The sequence below is a fragment of the Diadema setosum genome, chromosome 14 (assembly GCF_964275005.1).
Source record: "Diadema setosum chromosome 14, eeDiaSeto1, whole genome shotgun sequence".
Taxonomy (NCBI): Eukaryota; Metazoa; Echinodermata; class Echinoidea; order Diadematoida; family Diadematidae; genus Diadema; species Diadema setosum.
In genome coordinates, this window is record NC_092698.1 from 23,370,442 (window position 1) to 23,388,805 (window position 18,364).

The following is an 18,364-nucleotide window of genomic DNA, read 5'->3' on the forward strand; positions in this document are numbered from 1 at the left end:
CCTTGTTTTTCACTCTACTAAATATGATTAATGCTAAAAATTCAAGTTCATCGGTAAAGTTTATTGACCAATATGACCGAACCGCACTCTACTGTCGCCTCAACACACTCTACTGTCGCCTCGTTTTATGTGTATAACGCATAGGTATTAGGAGAGCACTTAATAGGCCTACTAAGATGTCATTTTTAACGGTCGAAACACATCAAAAGACATGATTTTCGGCTCCAGGTGCCTTGTTTGTCACTCTACTAAATATGATTAATGCTAAAAATTCAAGTTCATCGGTAAATTCACCAATATGACCGAACCGCACTCTACTGTCGCCTCACCACACTCTACTGTCGCCTCGTTTTATGTGTATAACGCATAGGCATTAGGAGAGCACTTAATACTAAGATGTTGTCATTTTTAACGGTCGAAACACATCAAAAGACATGAGTTTCGGCTCCAGGTGCCTTGTTTGTCTCTCTACTAAAAATAATGAATGTTAAAAATTAAATTTCATCGGTAAATTGACCAATATGACCAGACCGCACTCTACTGTCGCCTCACCACACTCTACTGTCGCCTCGTTTTATGTGTATAACGCATAGGCATTAGAAGAGCACGTAATACTAAGATGTTGTCATTTTTAGCGGTCGAATCACATCAAAAGACATGAGTTTCGGCTCCAGGGTTTTGTTTGTCACTCTACTAAAAATAATTAATGCTAAAAATTCAAGTTCATCGGTAAATTCACCAATATGATCAAACCGCACTCTACTGTCGCCTCACCACACTCTACTGTCGCCTCGTTTTACGTAATATTCGCATAGGCATTAGAAGTGCACTTTTTGTCATTTTTAACGGTTGATTGAGATGAACTTCGAATCAATTAGAACTTCCAAGAATGACTGATTTCATTGAGTGTACTTTTCTGTGTTTTCTGATCTAGCCCATTTTACCCACCCCCCCCCCCAAAAAAAAAAAAAGAATAACAACTAACGTTAGGCCCTAACGTTACTAAAAGTATTTATTTGAAGAAATCTTGACACCCCTTACCACAATGACGATCAAACTCATCGTCAAACCATGTTTGTACAGAGTCTGTGGGATGTCAACAAGGGTGAGTCGTCGATGGACATTCCTCGAGTGAGTGACAGACAGACGGACACACACACACACACACACACACACACACACACACTGCTGCAACTGTGAAAGCGATATGTGTTTACATGACGTTCACTCGGTGGTGTACGTTTACAACGCAGGGGAAAGGGAATCTCCCACCTCATACATATTCAATAAGGCTTCGGCAGTCTCCGCGCCAGCTCATGAATAATTAATGTCTGTGACCTTTGGTGAAACTACTTCCCGCAGAGCATTCTCGCCTCTTAAGTGCCTACCTATCTTCCGCGGTCCAACAGTCTAATTCGCGAAATTAGCAACAATTAAACCTTCGCGAAAATAACAGCTCGTACAGAGAGTACGTGCATTAGAGAGTGAACCTCTTTGGTATGGCCATTCAGTAAACTGAAGTTGTCGGCTATTTTTTTTTTTTTTTACCATAATTCAAGTATACTAGTAATAATGATAATTATATCAATTTATAAAGCGCAAAACCTATAGACATATACTAGTATTCTTTTGCGTTGCAAAAGCTTCTGATGTGCTTGATAATAACGAACAATTAAATGAACAGATATGTTCTGTTACTGTTGGGGATTTCCGGACTTCTATGATAGATCATTCCAGAGTTTGGGAGCTGCACAGGCAAATGCTCTGTCTCCCAAACCCAATGTTACTTTTGTTTTACATGTTGGAATCTGTAAAAGAAGAGTGTCCTTAGAACTGCGCAAATTATGAGTATGTCGATGAGATTTAAACACTAATAATTCGGATATGTAACTGGGGGTTGACCGATAAGTGACTTATACACAATCAACAAAATCTTAAACAATATTCGTTTACGAATCGGAAGCCAGTGTAAATCTTTCAGAAGAGGAGTAATCTTGAAAACCTAGGTTTGTTACAAATAAGCCTTGCACAGGAGTTTTGGACTCGCTGCAGGCGCCCAACTTGAGAATCAGGGAGTCCATATAACCCATTACAATAATCCAATTTACTAAGAATACATGCTTGGACAATCATTTTCATACTGTTCTCATCAAAATATTTCCTGATACATCATTATCATATGGTATGATGATCATTTACACACATTTGTGATGTGTGCTTCCATGTTCAGATGCGTGTCAAAACACACTCCAAGATTCCTAACAGTGGAAGATGACTTTATGGCAGAACTTCCAACCGATATCCCATCAAAAGAAAGTTTAGATATTTGCTTGAACTTACTAGTACTTAGTATACTAAATACCACGAAATTATGTGTAAGCTCGCGGTCGTGATTTTAAAGGGATGCCGGTAGGCCCGGCCCCTATATAATTTTGGTTGAGGTGAGGATTCAGTTTTTACCTTTCTGCACGATGCTTAAAAAACACTCCTTATTATGAAATCTTAAAATTCAAAGTTTACATGATGAAAAGCGGTTTTGTTAACCGAGATATCTGCAAACAAAGTTACCGGTAAGGTAATCCTAATCATTGTAAAAGATAGGTCCCACCTTTTATCAAAATAACTTTGTTTTGGATATCTCAGCCATTTCAAAAACAATTTTCATCACATAAACTTTGAATTCCTCTTAGAGTTATTATGCTCTAACATATTTCATAAGAGGTTTCTTATTTTCTCCACAATATTATATATAATAGTTATATATATATATATTACATATATATATTTATATATATATATATATATGTACATATGAAGAGTTTGTTTGCAAAAACCGATAAGTCCATATTTGTCAAATGGAGATATTTGCGATTAAAGGTCAAGAAAAACAAAGAGAATAATAAGAAAATTTTTGCTTCTTTTGACCATAACTTCAAAAATATACCTTTATATGTAGTGATCAATATATCATTTAAAACGTATTATCTTGTACTTTATGACAAAGACCGTATTTCAAAATGTTCAAAAATGGACTTATCGGTTTTTGCAAACAAACTCTAATTATATATATATATGTATATATATATATATATATTACGTATATATATATATAAATAAATAAATATATGTATATATATATATATATATATATATATATATATATATATATATATATACATCATCATCAAAAGAAGTTGGAAACCTGAAGCCCCATCTCAACCGAAATTGTATCATCCCTTTAAGAATACCAGTACTTACAGTATAAGGAGGTTCTAGAGAATGGAACCACAACCGTCTTATTTCCTTTGCTAGATGTTCGAAGCCGCCGCTCAAAAATATTTGAAGCATGTGCAAAACAGGATCTGCCGTGCGGATAGGAAGACAATTGACTCGTGTCTCATTTCATAATCACTAGCCACTTTCAAAGGAAGATATTTCTTTGTGATGGTAATTACTTTTCGCTATCCCTTCTTATAAAAGGTAGGTGGTACAGACATGAGGATGCGCGAATATAGAAATTGAGCAAAAAATGCTGAAATGAAGATTAAAATTACTCGACTGGGCATATGCGGGCACTAATCTGATATATCTATCAATAAAGATACTTGAAGATTATTCCATATTAGTTTCACTTGGATATGGGTATCCTCAAGGTCACGGAGATGTCTCCGATGCGATGTGACCGTCTCGGACATAGTTTCTGCAACAAACGTGGCATAGATGGCAGCAAAGTCTACGTTGGAAGGTGACTGCTCATCGATAGGCCTACATAGGGCCTACCCACTTTATGTAAAGAATTCCGAAAAGAGGGGGTAGGGGCGCCAAAGCATTTCTGGTGCCACTGTCGGGTTTCATCGGCTGACCAAAAATAAAAATTGAAAAAGAAAGAAAGAAAGAAAGAAAGAAAAAAAAGTATTCAGCGCAAATTTCTGCTGCCACTACAATCGGCTGACAAAGATCGTTTCTTCAAAAATTAAAGGAGGGCAACCCCTTTCATTTTTCTCTTTATTTCTTTTGTTTAAGAAAGGATCTGCTTATGTTCTATCAATACATCAAAATTGATTCATTGTTGTTGTTGTTGTTGTTGTTGTTGATATTGTTGTTGGTAAAACACTGATCTGTGCAGCTACACGAACAAAATAATGGGTACCTCGTACATCGCATTTCCATTGGACAGTGTTGGGCGACATGGGTGCATCCCCGCGGCCATATGGGGGATGCACCCCCCCCCCCCCCCCCCCCCGCTCTTGGAAAAGGGGTGAGAGGAGAGAGGGAGGGATGGGGAGCGAGAGAGAGAATGACTCCGAAGTAGAATGAAAAAGAAGAAACAGGCAAAGAAAAGTGAATACACTGTATTACTAGCTATTACTGAGATACTTATTCATGCTTTCTTCTCGGTTGGATTTTTCGAATTCATTGCTGTGTGATCTTCCAAAGAAAGATGTCACAAAACTTCAACGGTTGCAAAATTCTGCTGCTCGATTGACATTTACTAATAGGTTTGATTCCATATCACCAGTTCTCCGTTCTTTACATCGGTTACCTGTAGAAAAAAGGATTATTTTCAAGATTCTGTTTTAGTACATCATTCAGTTCATTCTTTTCCCCCGTATACCTAAGTAATTCTGTACAAAAATACAATCCGACACGAAGTCTACGTTCATCATCAGATGCATTGTTGCTCCAAACACCAAGAGTAAAACATCGATGGGATGATCGTGCTCTCTCCATTATGGGACCAAAATTGAGGAATCAGTTACCTATTCAGAGACGTTCAAATCCAAATTATCTGTTCCTCTCACACTGAGGACTGTAATTGCTGTATGCGATTAATGTTCGGAACAATATTGCATTTTTAATTGTTATGTTGTTGTTATGTTTAGTATGTATTTGCTATTTTCTTCTTTGTTGACATATGCTTGAACATGTATGCATGTGTATATAGGCCTATCTTTTCGTTTTTGAAGCGCCATGAGCACTGAAAAGTGGACCTGTGCGCTGTGTGCGCTATATACAAGTAGCCACTAGCCTATTATTATTATTATTATTATTATTATTATTATTATTATTATTATTATTATTATTATTATTATTATTATTATTATTATTATTATTATTATTATTATTATTATTATTATTATCGTTATCATTATTATCATCATAATCATCATTATTATTAAAAAGAATATCATGCATGATTGTTCAAATTTCTTTTAAAGCTTGCTTTTTAAAGACACAATATCTTATGAACGTACAATGATGTATGTCTTGCTAACTTCTGGCTGCAATGCTTAGGCTTACTGTATTTGAAGACTTTTTATAATAATTACAAAATGAAATTTAAATTTCGCAGTCAAGCTTCATGATATATGTTAGTACACTTAAATTTTGATTTGATCACAATTTCAAATTTTTATTAATTAACTTTTATTGCCATATAAAGAGCTTGTTTTAAAGACCTTTCTTAAAATTTTCCTGTAAAAGGAGGTTGAGAACACGACAGTCGCCATATTCGTACTCATCGAGCATCAGAGTGAAGAAAGACAGTACGCCTGTAGCAAATTCTCTTTTAAACTTGAACCAACTAAGAGGGAAAATGCCAATGCAAGGATTAACATTGAACAGCTTGAGGAATCACAAGGCAGTAAGTGATTAGATTTGTGAAGTTTTGTTTGTCTCTTCAAGATTAAAAGCATTTCTTGTGCTGTTGTTATATGCTGGAATGGTTAGAGTTGAAGTTCAGACGGTAAAACCAGACATATTCGCGGCATGAAAATATGGCGAATTGGAGCCGACAGCTTTTTTCGCGGCAGGAAATTTTCGCAAATTGCCACTGGCCTTCTCTAGTGTAGAATAGAACTTACGTGCGTATTTTAATTTCGCCAATCTTGGCTCTCATCAAATTCGTGAAATTAAGATGCACGCGAAAATATGTGGTTTTACAGCACAACGTGTGTTTGAGCTACCACACACACGTCCACCGTCCACGGCATCGCGTAGGTCCTACCGCAGTATGGTTGAGCAGTTGAGGGGTCTAGATATCGCGCACGAAAATTTGTGATGCTCGTATTTCAAATAGAAATTATTCCACAATCGTACCTGAATTGGATTTCTCAATAAAATACACTGTAGCCAATAATGCAGTAGGCCGTCCATCCCAGGAGAGTTTGATCGTATCACCAAACGTTTTTGTTTGTGTTTTTTTCGTGGCTCTGAATTCCGTAGTAACCAAGTTAGGCATCTTAACGTTACTCAGAGGATGAAATTTCGGTCAAAAATAGCACCAGTTATTCACAATTAAACAAATAAAGACCTGAAAATTACGAGTTCGGCAAAATTATGAAAATTATTCACCCCAATTTTTGGAAAATAGACTTAAAGAAACTTTACATTGAAGTTCAAATATAGAACTAGGCATAGCCTAACGTTAGGGCCGGGCTTCTACCCCTCTCCAAAAAGTTGTCTTTTTGCCCGGTGTAGGCCTAAATTGCATTATAACTCCAGACATGATTTCCGTAATGGAATAATCAACGCCTTTCGCTCCTAATCCTTGCGCCAGGATTACAATTCATACCGATGTATCATCGTACACATTCTATACCGAGCAGATGACCGATAAAAAATCGGCAAATAATGAGGCTCAAATTTCTTATTTTACGGTAAAATGTCTAACTTGAAACATTTCAAACAGTTCACGCGATAATTAAAACCTTGTGAAAAATCGACAACTTGTTTTAAATCTGAGGTAAAATGTGAATTTCTTAGCGTTTTTACATTTGCGATTTGGCCCGCCCCCATTCAACGTTTTAATTCTGTGAGGCTACGAACTGAACGAAGTCTCAGCTCTCACGCGTATTGAATGTCATAGTACGCACCCTGTGAGAGGTGTTCACAAAGCACACAAAGGTGGTTTAAACTTTGCAAATATGCTTAAAGTTTACAAGTGTGTGGATCGATTGTTCTGCAATATGAATGCACTTTCATAGTCCTGAGTTCTGAGAGAGTAAAACTCTAAAGCAATGCGAATTCAGCTGTTACGGGACTAGTGGCATGTGTAATAATTGGATGTGAGCTACATGTACATTATTGTATCTTTCAAGTACCAGTAGAACCTCTTCTGTAATTGCAGAAATTTTCGTGGTACATTAATTTTTGCACTAATTCTGGCTAGCGCGAATTCTAAATGCGCAAAAATATCTTCACAATTTTCTCTGCACGTTTTGAATGGGTTGACAATTTTCGCAGCGCAATTTCAAGACCCGTGAATATGTTTTTTAGTTGCTCAGCTCAGCGCAAAAAATTATGCAAAAATATTGATGTTTACAAGTAACCAAGATCTAGCAGAAATCAGTTATGGACAATTGATCTACAATTTGTACATGTATGTATGGCAAGTTGACTGAAGTCAGTGGGAAAATACAGTTCCTCCAGAGCACACACATCACAAACACACTGAGAGATACAGTCAACTGTCAAATAATTGCCTTTTAGAAGTCAAAGGTCTTTTCAAGTTCTCTTTTTTTTGGGTTTTTGTTTCAAGTTTCTTTATTTCGCCAAAGCAAGGAACATATTAAAAACAGACACATCAACATTCGAATACGATTACAAACATATCATGATTATCAGTAAGACAGTGAAAAGAAAAAGAAAAATTGCAAAAATAGAATGAAAATTATACTTATATAGGTTAACAGGTATGCTTTAGTAGACATTGTAGTAGCCAGGAAGGAAATGTTCCTTATTCTTAGCTGACCTAATATTATTCATTTAATTTCAATTATCTATAATGTGTTCAAAGGAAAGTAATGACTGTTCTATTGATTATGATCCCTCATTATAACTAAGTCAATTTTTTTCAAAGTCAAAGCTGTAGTGAACTCTGTTATAGTGAAGTTCTTGGGATCAGCAGTTTTCTTTCGTTATAACCGAACAGATAAAACAATAAAAACACTTGTAGAGCGGATAATGTTATGGCCTGAATTTTTACTTCGTTTTAACTGGAATTTCGTTATAACTGTGTTCGTTACAACGGGAGTGCACTGTATTTCTTCAAATGATACTAGGCCCGTTCACACACAAGGGAAAATGTGAGATATAAAAATCAATTTTCTTATCGTGATCAAAATTTCGAAATTTTTTCCTGTGTGGACAGAAAAATCTCACTAATTTTTGTGATCCTAATCGCGATCCAACTCGCACTATTAGTGCGATTTTTCAGAAAAATTGTGATTATTTTGTCAAGCGTCGTGTGTGTGAGCGCGATCGAGATTCGGAAATCGGTATTTTTAATCCCATCGTTCGTAGCGCATGCGAAAACTCTATTGGGACCGTGGGGTCAGTCTTCGGTCATGCAAGTTTCGCGTATGCGCAATTTGGCCACTGATCGTTCTTTCCTTGCTGCGAAGTGCGATTTTTCCCAGTGTATGAACGGTCGGAAAAAAAAAAAAATCGAAATTTGGATCGCGATTGTAATTTCGATTTTCGTTGTGTGTGAACGGGCCTACTGATAGGCAGTGTTGACTGTAGGTCTATTACAGAAGCAGACATGCATGTTTTCTTCTTCTTCTTCTTCTGGTTAAGTCTGCCTCCTTCAATAGCCTGAAGATTCTTGCAGACCGGTGCTATTTACATTATAATACAATTTATTTACAGATATTTACAAGCACATAGAAAATTTGACGAAAACAACTAGCCACTGTGATCAACCGTTAGACGGTTTCGAAATGATCCCACAGATGGCGCAGAAACAATGTCTGACGACAGGGAATTCCAGTTCCTTACAGTTCTTGGGAAGAACGAATGGCGATGCGATTCAGTTCTCGAATATGGTACCTGATAGGAGTGTGGTTGCGAGGCTCTCGTTAACTGAGTAGCCTGTTTGATAATATAGTCCTGTGCTGAAAGAGGAGTAAGATTATTGTGTATTTTGTACATCATAATTAACCTGTCATTTTCTCTGCGCTGTTCCAGAGTGGTCCAATCAAGTTCTTGTAGCATTTTGGTGACACTTGAGGTGTTATGGTAGCGATTTAAAGTGAATCGCGCAGCTCTTCTCTGGACCATTTCCACTTGGTGGATTAGCTTCTTGGTGGATGGGTCCCAAACTGTAGAAGCATACTCAACAATTGGTCGAACCAACGTTTTGTAAGCTGTGGCTTTAACATCAGAAGATTTTATGCGAAGATTGCGTTTTAGAAATGCAAGCACGTTATTGGCTTTATTAACAGTATTATTGATGTGTTGGGTCCACTTCAAATCAGAAGTAATGGTTACACCTAAGTACTTCGCGGATTCAACAGATTCAAGAGGGGCGTTATTTAGATGATACACGTGTTGCACCTTACTTCTTTTCCTGGATATTGTCAAAACCTTGCACTTATCTGTGTTCAAATCCATCATCCATTTTTTCGCCCAATCACCAATTTTGTTTAGGTCCTCTTGAAGATTTTGCGTATGATGTTGATTGTCGATGGTCATGTAAGAGATTGCATCATCGGCAAAAAGGCGAACCTTTGACGCGAGACCATCAACCAACTTCTTTCATCTTGCAATAACATCACTGTACATTAATTTTTAGCTCCCAGTTAACATCTTGACAAATGCAATCTGTTGCATTTTCATGTTCAGCACTGAGTCTAGAAATGGTATACACTGTAAAACACAGTGTTCAGTAGAATTTTTGGGCGCATGTATCTTTTCTAATCAAAATCAAGCCATTCAGTTGAAAAACAGATTTTCAGCAGACAGTTGTTATTTGACCTTCACATGTATGTTAGTACATTGTTTATACATTGTAGATGTCACATGGTGTACTGTATGTTCACCCACAAAAATTCCAACATAATTGTAGATTTTTTTTAAAGCAATATTTGCAGAAAGTTTGTCCCAGGTATCTCTCATTAAAGTGTTCTGTGTGTGATTCAGTGATATACATATACATGTATACTTACAGTTTGTACTTTCTAATGAAAACATTATTTTGTAACTTTTTCATGTTTCAAAGCTATATATACAAAATAATGACAAAGGAATTTTTCTGTAAATTGTGATCACAATTTTAAGTGGATTCTGGAAGGCGGATAAAACTGTACAGGGAAACCAAGGCATACAGTGTACCCTAATCTTACGTTGATGTGCTATAACTTTCAGATTGAATTTATAAATTTTTTGTGAACCCCCTCCCCTGAGTAGATATGTAGGGGCACGTTCTACTGAAATTAGTTAGCAACTGCATGGAATTGCCTTGGTATACTGTATGTATGCTAGCTGGGAACCTCAAACTTGTGTATTCGATGCTTCTGAACACAGTAAATTCCCTTTGGGGAGTTGTTTCATTTGATGTTCTTTGCTCTACAGAGTTTATATGTTCAGTGGTTTGTCTCCTTCTCTTTGGCATTTTGTGTCAGAGTGAATGAGAGAACAAACAAATAACAACCAAGGGGACATTGCTGCATTCATTGACAGTTCATGAACTTTTGAATCCAGCTTGTTGAAACCCGAATCAATCAGAATGGTGGGCTAATTTCTGCAATTCCATACCAACAATGTACAAGTACAATTGTATGTATGTACAGTATGTTAGGTCTATGAGTGTACAACTTACATGTATGTGTTAATGGAGGAGCTAGCAAAAAAAACAAAAACAAAAAAAAACAAAAACAAAACAAAAAAAAAAACAAAAAAAACAAACAAACAAACAAACAAGCAAAACAAAAAATGAATCCAGAGATGCAATTTTTCTGTATGCATATGGCAATTATTTCATTATAAGTGGGGCCAAGTTTTGGTTACTGTATGATGATGACATTCTTGAGAAGCTGGAACCTGTGACAATGCCATTAGTAGTATAGTACATTATGTACACGTGTAACTTGTAATTTAGCCTGCTGCCACCCTGTTACAATTTCTCTTTCAAGATCTGTATACTGGGTAATACAATTTGTAGTATGGCACTGCTAAATTGGAAAGCGGCATTTCCAGGAAAATCTGTTCTAAGCTCTTAGATCTGAGCATTTCTTTTAAAACCATAATTTTTTAAAGGGAAATATACGCTGTATTGGATTCTGAACAATGTTGACACATTAACTGAATTGGCTTATCTGAGGTTAAAGGGACTGTACAGTACTGGTTGGGGTAGGGATTCATGTTTGGAACATTCCTAAGTGAGATAATGAAAATACTTCTATGAAATATGAAAGAGCATGTAATTTTAAGAAGGATTCAATGTTTATTTGATGAAAATTGGTTTTCAAATGGCTGAGATATCCAAAAAAGTGCTAATAATAAAAGGCGACATGCCCCAACTTTATTAGTATCTCTTTGTTTCACCTTGTTTTTGGATATCTCAGCCATTTCAAAACCGATTTTCATCGAATAAACTTTTGATACCCCTTAGAACTGCATGCTCTGTGACATCTCATAGAGCGGTTTCTGAATATCTCACAAAATGTTAAAAGCTAAATCTTCACCTCGACCAGAACTGTACACACCCTTTAATAGTACTGTTCCTGTATCAAGTGCAAAATGGTTCTATGTAGAAAATGTTTCTTTGAATTATATCAACCATTTTTAAGGTATGATGATTGTACTGTATCTACCCTTTAATATTATGCAATATGTGCCTTATAATATTAGGAGATAATAATTATGTTTGTACTCTGGATCTTACAGCTGATTCCTCTATTCGTTTGTGTGGGTGGAGGTGCTGTCTTTGCTGCATTCTACCTTGGAAGGCTGGCGATCAAGAACCCTGATGCCACGTAAGAATTTAAATGTAACCTTTTCGGTTATTTACAATATTTGTAAATTGTACATGATTGGATTAGGAACCAGATATTTGTTGCAATGAGTTATAAATTGGTGGTTATGGGTGTCAGCAGAAATACCAAACTGCTATAAAAGTTTCAAATCTTAGAATGTTATTGTAAAGGAATTCAGTCGTTGATGGAGTTGATGAAATGTAGAATTATGACTACACTCATAATCTGATACACTAGTCAATTCCATCAACATACAGGAGCAGAAAACTAGTGTACAATTGTATTTTTTTATGCCTCTGCCACGAAGTGTCGCCGGAGGCATTATGTTTTTGGGCAAGTCCAAGCTATTTGATCACACAAGACTGAAAATTCAAAATGGGTCAATCTACATAAACTTGGTATCATTTTAAAGCTAAGAAGTTAAAATACATGAATTTCAAAAAGAAAAAGTAAAAATCCTTCCGCATAACTAGCAATGAATTAATTAATCTGCATAAATTAAAATTTAGAGTAACGCGTGGGACATTCAAAAATTCTGCATTTTAAAATATATCTTTTAATTTTTACAAGTTTTTATGAAAATAAGTATGGTGACCTTAAGTCTGACTAACAAGTTATCATGACTGTGATTTTCAGTTTCTCAACTGATCAAATATGCAAATGAGGGATGGGCCAAAATTAGCATGTCCCACGCGTTACTTTTTTAGGTCATTATTTCTCATTTGCATAAAAGTTAATGATTTAATTGACCTGAAACTTTCAAAAGACCAAATTCACAATGGACCTAATCATATCAAAGAGATAAAAAGTTAGTCTGATAAATCTCATACTTGCAATTTGCAATTAGATTTAGTAACGCGTGGGACATTTTAGTAACGCGTGGGACGATTTGTGTACAAGTCAATGGAAGTGTACTAAATCTTAGTCTTCTATGGGAAATGTGTACATTATTGAGGGATTTTTTGTAATTTTCTGAATTCTGACTTGAAATTTGGTGAAAAACTCCACTTTGGATAAATAATTCACAAAAGATCATTACATGCTATTTTCAAGGTCACATTCAAAGTCAAATGTCAAAAAATAAAGGATAACACAGGCATTTCATATTTTTTATTATATCTATTGTTTTGGTGGGTCTAAATCATTTGAATTTGCAAGAATTTATTAGAAATACATCTATTTAGATAATTAGTACCCCATATTAAAGTTTCTCTGAGCATATGTGCAATTCACATCACAATATTCATAGTGACAAAAATGTCCCACGCGTTACTTGTCCCACGCGTTACTATACCTATCTTTCTATAATTGACCTTGAGAGAAAACAGTTTCATGATTTTTTCTGAAATGTTTTGTTTCAGGTACAGTAATTGTTGTAGGAAAAGATGTTTGTAATGATTTTATAGTATACCAAGTATTTTCACAATAATTGAGATAAAAGTAAAAGAAGAAAAAAAGGACAATTTTTATGGTCCCACGCGTTACTGGAGAATAGATTTGCATAAATTGAATACTGAATGCGTGATTCTCATTATTTCTATTGTTTTGAATGAAGATACCTACTAGCTATCAAAAGCAACCCAACATATGAAGTTTCAATCTTAACAGTGCAATATAGGGCTAAATCTTCTTGTGATGTCCCACGCGTTACTGGTGCAAAATAGCTTGGACTTGCCCTTTTGGGTTGTCCGTCCTACCGTTCGTCCGTCCGTAATCAATTTTGTGGACAGCATAACTAAAAAAACTGCCTTTCAACTTTTGGGTCCAGATGCTCAAGGTCAAAGGTCATGGTCAAATGCTCAAAATTTTACTCTTTCCCCCATATATCTATGCAATACCTGAAGGTATTTTCTTGAAACTTAGTGCATGTATTACCAAATTAACCCGTTGAGGACGAGTCCCGAGTATACTCGGGCAAGAGTCTATGAGAAATGCGTGTTGTAGCAAAATCAAACCGTCCTCAACGGGTTAAGATTCTCTAGTGAGAGTTTCTGGTCATGAGGTCAAAGTTCAAAGGTCAAGTGAATTTTTTTTTCCCTCCACATCTCACAAATGGTTCCAGGTATCTTCATAGTACATATGCATAACTGACTGGCAGTGATTATCTAGGGATTTTTGTGGTCATGAGGTCAAAGATCAGGTGTCAAAGGTCAACTCATTAAATGTCACTTTTCCATCATATTTACAGTGTATGCAGTGCTTGCAAGATTTTTCTTGAAACTTGGTGTATACATGTATTAGGTTACCCAGTAGAGATTATCTGGGAAGTTTTGTTTTGTTTTGTTTTTTGTTTTTTTGCCAAGAAGGTCAAAGGCCAAAAGGTCAAAGGTCAAGCAAAAGTGCTAAATACCACTTCTTCCTCCATATCTTGGAAGTGGCTGAAGGTATCATCATGAAACTAATATTTATGCATGTTCTGTCTGACAGTGATTCTCTTGGGCATTTGAAGTTGATAGGGTCAAAGGTCATGTCAAAATTCCAACAATTTTATGACAGATAATACACTTTTTCTCTATACCTTGATATTGTCCAATGCATAAACATATTTAAAGGTTAAACGTGAAGTAAAAGTCCTCAAATAACCAAATACATGCTCTCTTAGAAAATGTAGCCATTCATCCAATTAAATCTAGTTCAAGGAAGTGAATACTGAACACAGTATACATGTCATTTTGATATTTTGCCAACTACCTGGTAGATGAAACTGTCATCACACATTGTCAAGACGTAGTAAAGACCTATTAAGAGAATCATACCAACTGTTCTATTTTGCATTACATCTTGTATAAAATGTTTCGTAGGCTTGAGTGTGTTGCATTTCACTTTTCAGCCAAATTGTACTGCATATTTTCTCATGTCTGGATTTTTACATGCATTTCTTACAGATGGATGAGGAAATCGAATCCCACGCCATGGAACAAAATCAAACCAAACGAGCAAGTGAAGGTACAGTACAACCTCTCTGTATTAATCAGATGGGCTCTGAATATTGAACATCGGGCAAGGGGGGGGGGGGGGTGGGGGTGATGATAAAACTAATGTCTGATTTATGAACGTCAACTTTATGAACCTTTGAACAAAATTATTTTACAAGATGACAGAGACCTGGAAAAGAGTCTAAGGTGAGGAAATGAATAATATTTGGGTCTATACTCGTAGCTCCAGACTTTAACTGTGTCCTGGTCAACAATGTAGGCCTACACTGTACAACAACCGTCATTGATTTACAGTGTATATTGTTTGCAGACTTGTGTGATTTTTGAAACAACAAGAATAATGCCAGTATCTATCTGTGGGAATTTATTCCACATTCCAATGTTATGCCAGTTATATTTTATAATATCAGGTGACAAGTTAATTATGTCAAGGAGAATTATGTTGTACATGTACATACACGCACACCTATATATGTACTGTGTGCAACATCTTTGTTGACATACACCTGTACATGTACTTGTATTAAAGTGGACACATCAGACTTTTATTGGACTGGTTATACACACCACACAGTATCTGTGTTGTCTTTTTTTTTTTTATCATTGAGAAAAGAAATGTTGGCAGATCTTCAGCAATTAATATGGGATTTCATCTTTCTTCAATAGGGACCAATAAGTCGTGCTGACATTGATGAAATGACAACTTATAAATGTCTGCTTACACACAAAATTGTGGTAACAATATCATGGGGGTAGAAAATTCAGCCCCCTTGGATACTAGAACTCCAATGCTTATTTGATACAATGTATTTAACAATTAACCCATTGAGGATGAGTCCCAGCTATACTTTGACAAGCGGCTATATATGGGAAATGCTTGTTGTAGCAAAATCAAATTGTCGTCAACAGGTTTACGTAAAATACAAGGTGCTGTATCTAGAATAGAATTTTATACATGTATACATGTACACCACACCACTTTCAAAATAAACCACCCTCAATCTTTTGTCTTCTTTTTTCTTTTTTTCTTTTTTTTTTTTGTCACTTAACCAGAGGGCCTAATGTTCTTATTCATTCTTTTCTCTTTCAGTTTTATGCTGCCGGGAAGATCGACTACAAGAACCTGAAGAAGAACAGTCCAGAGTTTTAGCTTAATCGTGCCAATGTCTTCATATTCATCAATGTTTGATGTACCAACTTTAGGATGCAGAGAGTTTCCGTGACTAAGCTATATGTACAAAGTGTGAATGTATTGATAATTGAAATATATATCAAGTTTGTACCTGTAACATTTCAGTGCAGAGTCATAGCTTCAGATGACTGAAATTCTGGACACCATGCAGTTTTACCAGTACAACTGAATTTTAAGGGTCCTTTAATTCTCTGCAAACCTGACAAAAAACAAACAACCTTACACTGACAAGGGATTACATAAAGACATGAATAAGTAATGTATTGTTTTCATTTGGTTTAGCTATATTTTATTGTCTGGTATTGGTGGCTCTTCAAATTCTACTGCAATACATATTGCCAGAATTGCTAAATCATAGAGTCTGCAGTTTTATGTCAAGCAGGGTTTGATAATGACACAGTGTGTCATACAGTAAAGCTCAAAATAGTGGCTGAAGTTTAACAAGCACAAACTTTCTTTACTTTATTGACTTGTACTTTGAACTTGTTTTCAATTCATAGGTACAGAAGTTACCACAAATTTAAGCAGAAGACCAAGGTATGATACATGCAGTGTCGATTAAGTCTTTGTCCAGTGTAAAGAATAGGTCATTCACTTGTATTTGATCTGCACTGTGTTATGTGGGCAGACATGCTCAATAAAATGATGTGAAATTTGACAGATTATTGAACAATAGCATCCATTTCTTTGGTGTTTGCATTGAGCCTGCTCATCATATCCAAACTTTTTGATTGTTTTGTGGTGGTTGTCATAAAGGAGAATGGAACCCCAGTACAGTGGAAACTTAATACAAAGAGGTCTGTTTTATCAAAATCCCTGATACAGTGTACTCCCATTGTGACAAACACGGTTAAATAACAAAATTTCATTTACAACGAAGTAAAAATTCAGGTCACAACATTACCAGCTGTTTGTATTTTTATTGTTTATGTGTTCAGTTAAAACAAAATTTCGATGTAACGAAAGAAAACTACCGGTCTCTAGGACTTTGTTATAAACAGAGTCCACTGTATAGCAAACTAATTTCTCCGGTCCCAATGAATTTATTTGCTATGTTTCATATTGTTTATTGCCTGCTGATATAACAAAATACTAGTACTGTACAATGTATCTGATTTAAAGATCAAGGATCCCAAGGATGTCTTGGTCCCAAGGATCTCGTTATACATGTACTGAGTTTCCACTGCATATGTGAATTGAGGGAATGCTACAATATTTTTCATCACATTTCAACATACATGTACCTTAACAGTTCAAGGATAATGGAAGAGCACTTGACTTTACTTTTTCAGAAAGCAGGGGGAATGGTTTTACCCTTTGTACATGTAGGTCTCCCGACAACCCGACCTAAGTCGAATCTATTTGGACTGAAAGAATACTGTATACGCCATATATTTCGCGAGTCTAAAATTTCGGGAATCTGGAATTCCCGACGATTTCGCGAGTGGTTAAATTTGAGATCGTGGAGTCCTGTACTGAACAGAGAATTTAGTGTACATGCTGTCACGTTCACATCGGTATCAGAGTCAATATTTCCATGGGTCTTTAATTTCGCGATTAGCACCTGACTCGCGAAATTAAAAACCTCGCAAAATATTTGGCGTATACAGTAGCTTTTTAGTAGTTTTAGTTATGAGGGATTATTAGATATCAATAGAGTATTAAGAGACCTTCCACTAGGGCAATTCTTGGAAAATTGTAGTTATGAGGAATTATAATTGATAGAATATGAAGAGAAGAAGACTGGAAAAGACCTTTGACTAAGGCGATTATTGGACCAATGCAAGGACCACTAAACAAGGTTGACTGTGTGTCATTAAAAATTTGAGTGGATGCACTTGTAAAGATTTTTTTTTTTTTTTGAATGGAGTTCTCTTTATACTGTATTTCTACATAATTATATACTTTCCATATGTGTCATCACAGACTGTTGTAGTTTTGTCATTCAGAGAGGCTGCACTTAAGCTGTAATGATTTGTAACATTTGAATGGATTGTTTTGAGTTTTCTGAAACCTTACTGATGTGTTCTACTGATATTGCAGCATTCACTCAACCCTCAGCTGTACAGTCAATCTTGCATGAAGTTGACCTTACAATTAGTCGATGGTCTTTTCAAGTCCTCTTGTCTATTGATTTCAATCCATCATAACTTGAATTTTCTCTTAGTTCTGCAGTCCACATAGATTGGATTCAGGCAAAGTTCACTATACAGTGTATTTGGTTTTCTTTTATCTTATTTAGGCTTTTATCACAATATGAAAGCTCCTGAAATTATGTACAGACTGATGTGTGAGAATACAGTGCACTCCTGTTATAATGAACATGGTTTATATCAAAATTCAGTTACTACAAACTAAAAATTCGGGCTACAACATTATCCGCTGTATGTCCTTTACTGTTTATGTTATCGATTGTAACAAAATGCATACTTGCCAACTCTACCGCATTTGGCGGTAGACTACCACTTTTGAAAGAT

General features: G+C 35.8%; 1 protein-coding gene across 1 annotated transcript; it reads left to right on the plus strand.

The window, feature by feature from the left end:
- Positions 1-5,488: 5,488 nt before the first annotated feature.
- Positions 5,489-16,545, plus strand: LOC140237656 (cytochrome c oxidase subunit NDUFA4-like). Its single transcript, XM_072317582.1, has 4 exons — positions 5,489-5,644; positions 11,671-11,759; positions 14,645-14,705; positions 15,786-16,545. The coding sequence occupies exons 1-4, from the start codon at positions 5,597-5,599 to the stop codon at positions 15,843-15,845; spliced, it is 258 nt and encodes an 85-aa protein (XP_072173683.1). The 5' UTR covers positions 5,489-5,596; the 3' UTR covers positions 15,846-16,545.
- The last annotated feature ends 1,819 nt before the right edge of the window (positions 16,546-18,364 follow it).

What these genes read in the sequence shown, in the direction of transcription:
- LOC140237656 (XM_072317582.1), top strand. Translation starts at nt 5,597, where the DNA reads ATGCCAATGCAAGGATTAACATTGAACAGCTTGAGGAATCACAAGGCA. An exon ending in GCTTGAGGAATCACAAGGCA is followed by an intron (nt 5,645 to 11,670) that starts GTAAGTGATTAG and finishes TGGATCTTACAG; the next exon opens with CTGATTCCTCTATTCGTTTG. An exon ending in AACCAAACGAGCAAGTGAAG is followed by an intron (nt 14,706 to 15,785) that starts GTACAGTACAAC and finishes TTTCTCTTTCAG; the next exon opens with TTTTATGCTGCCGGGAAGAT.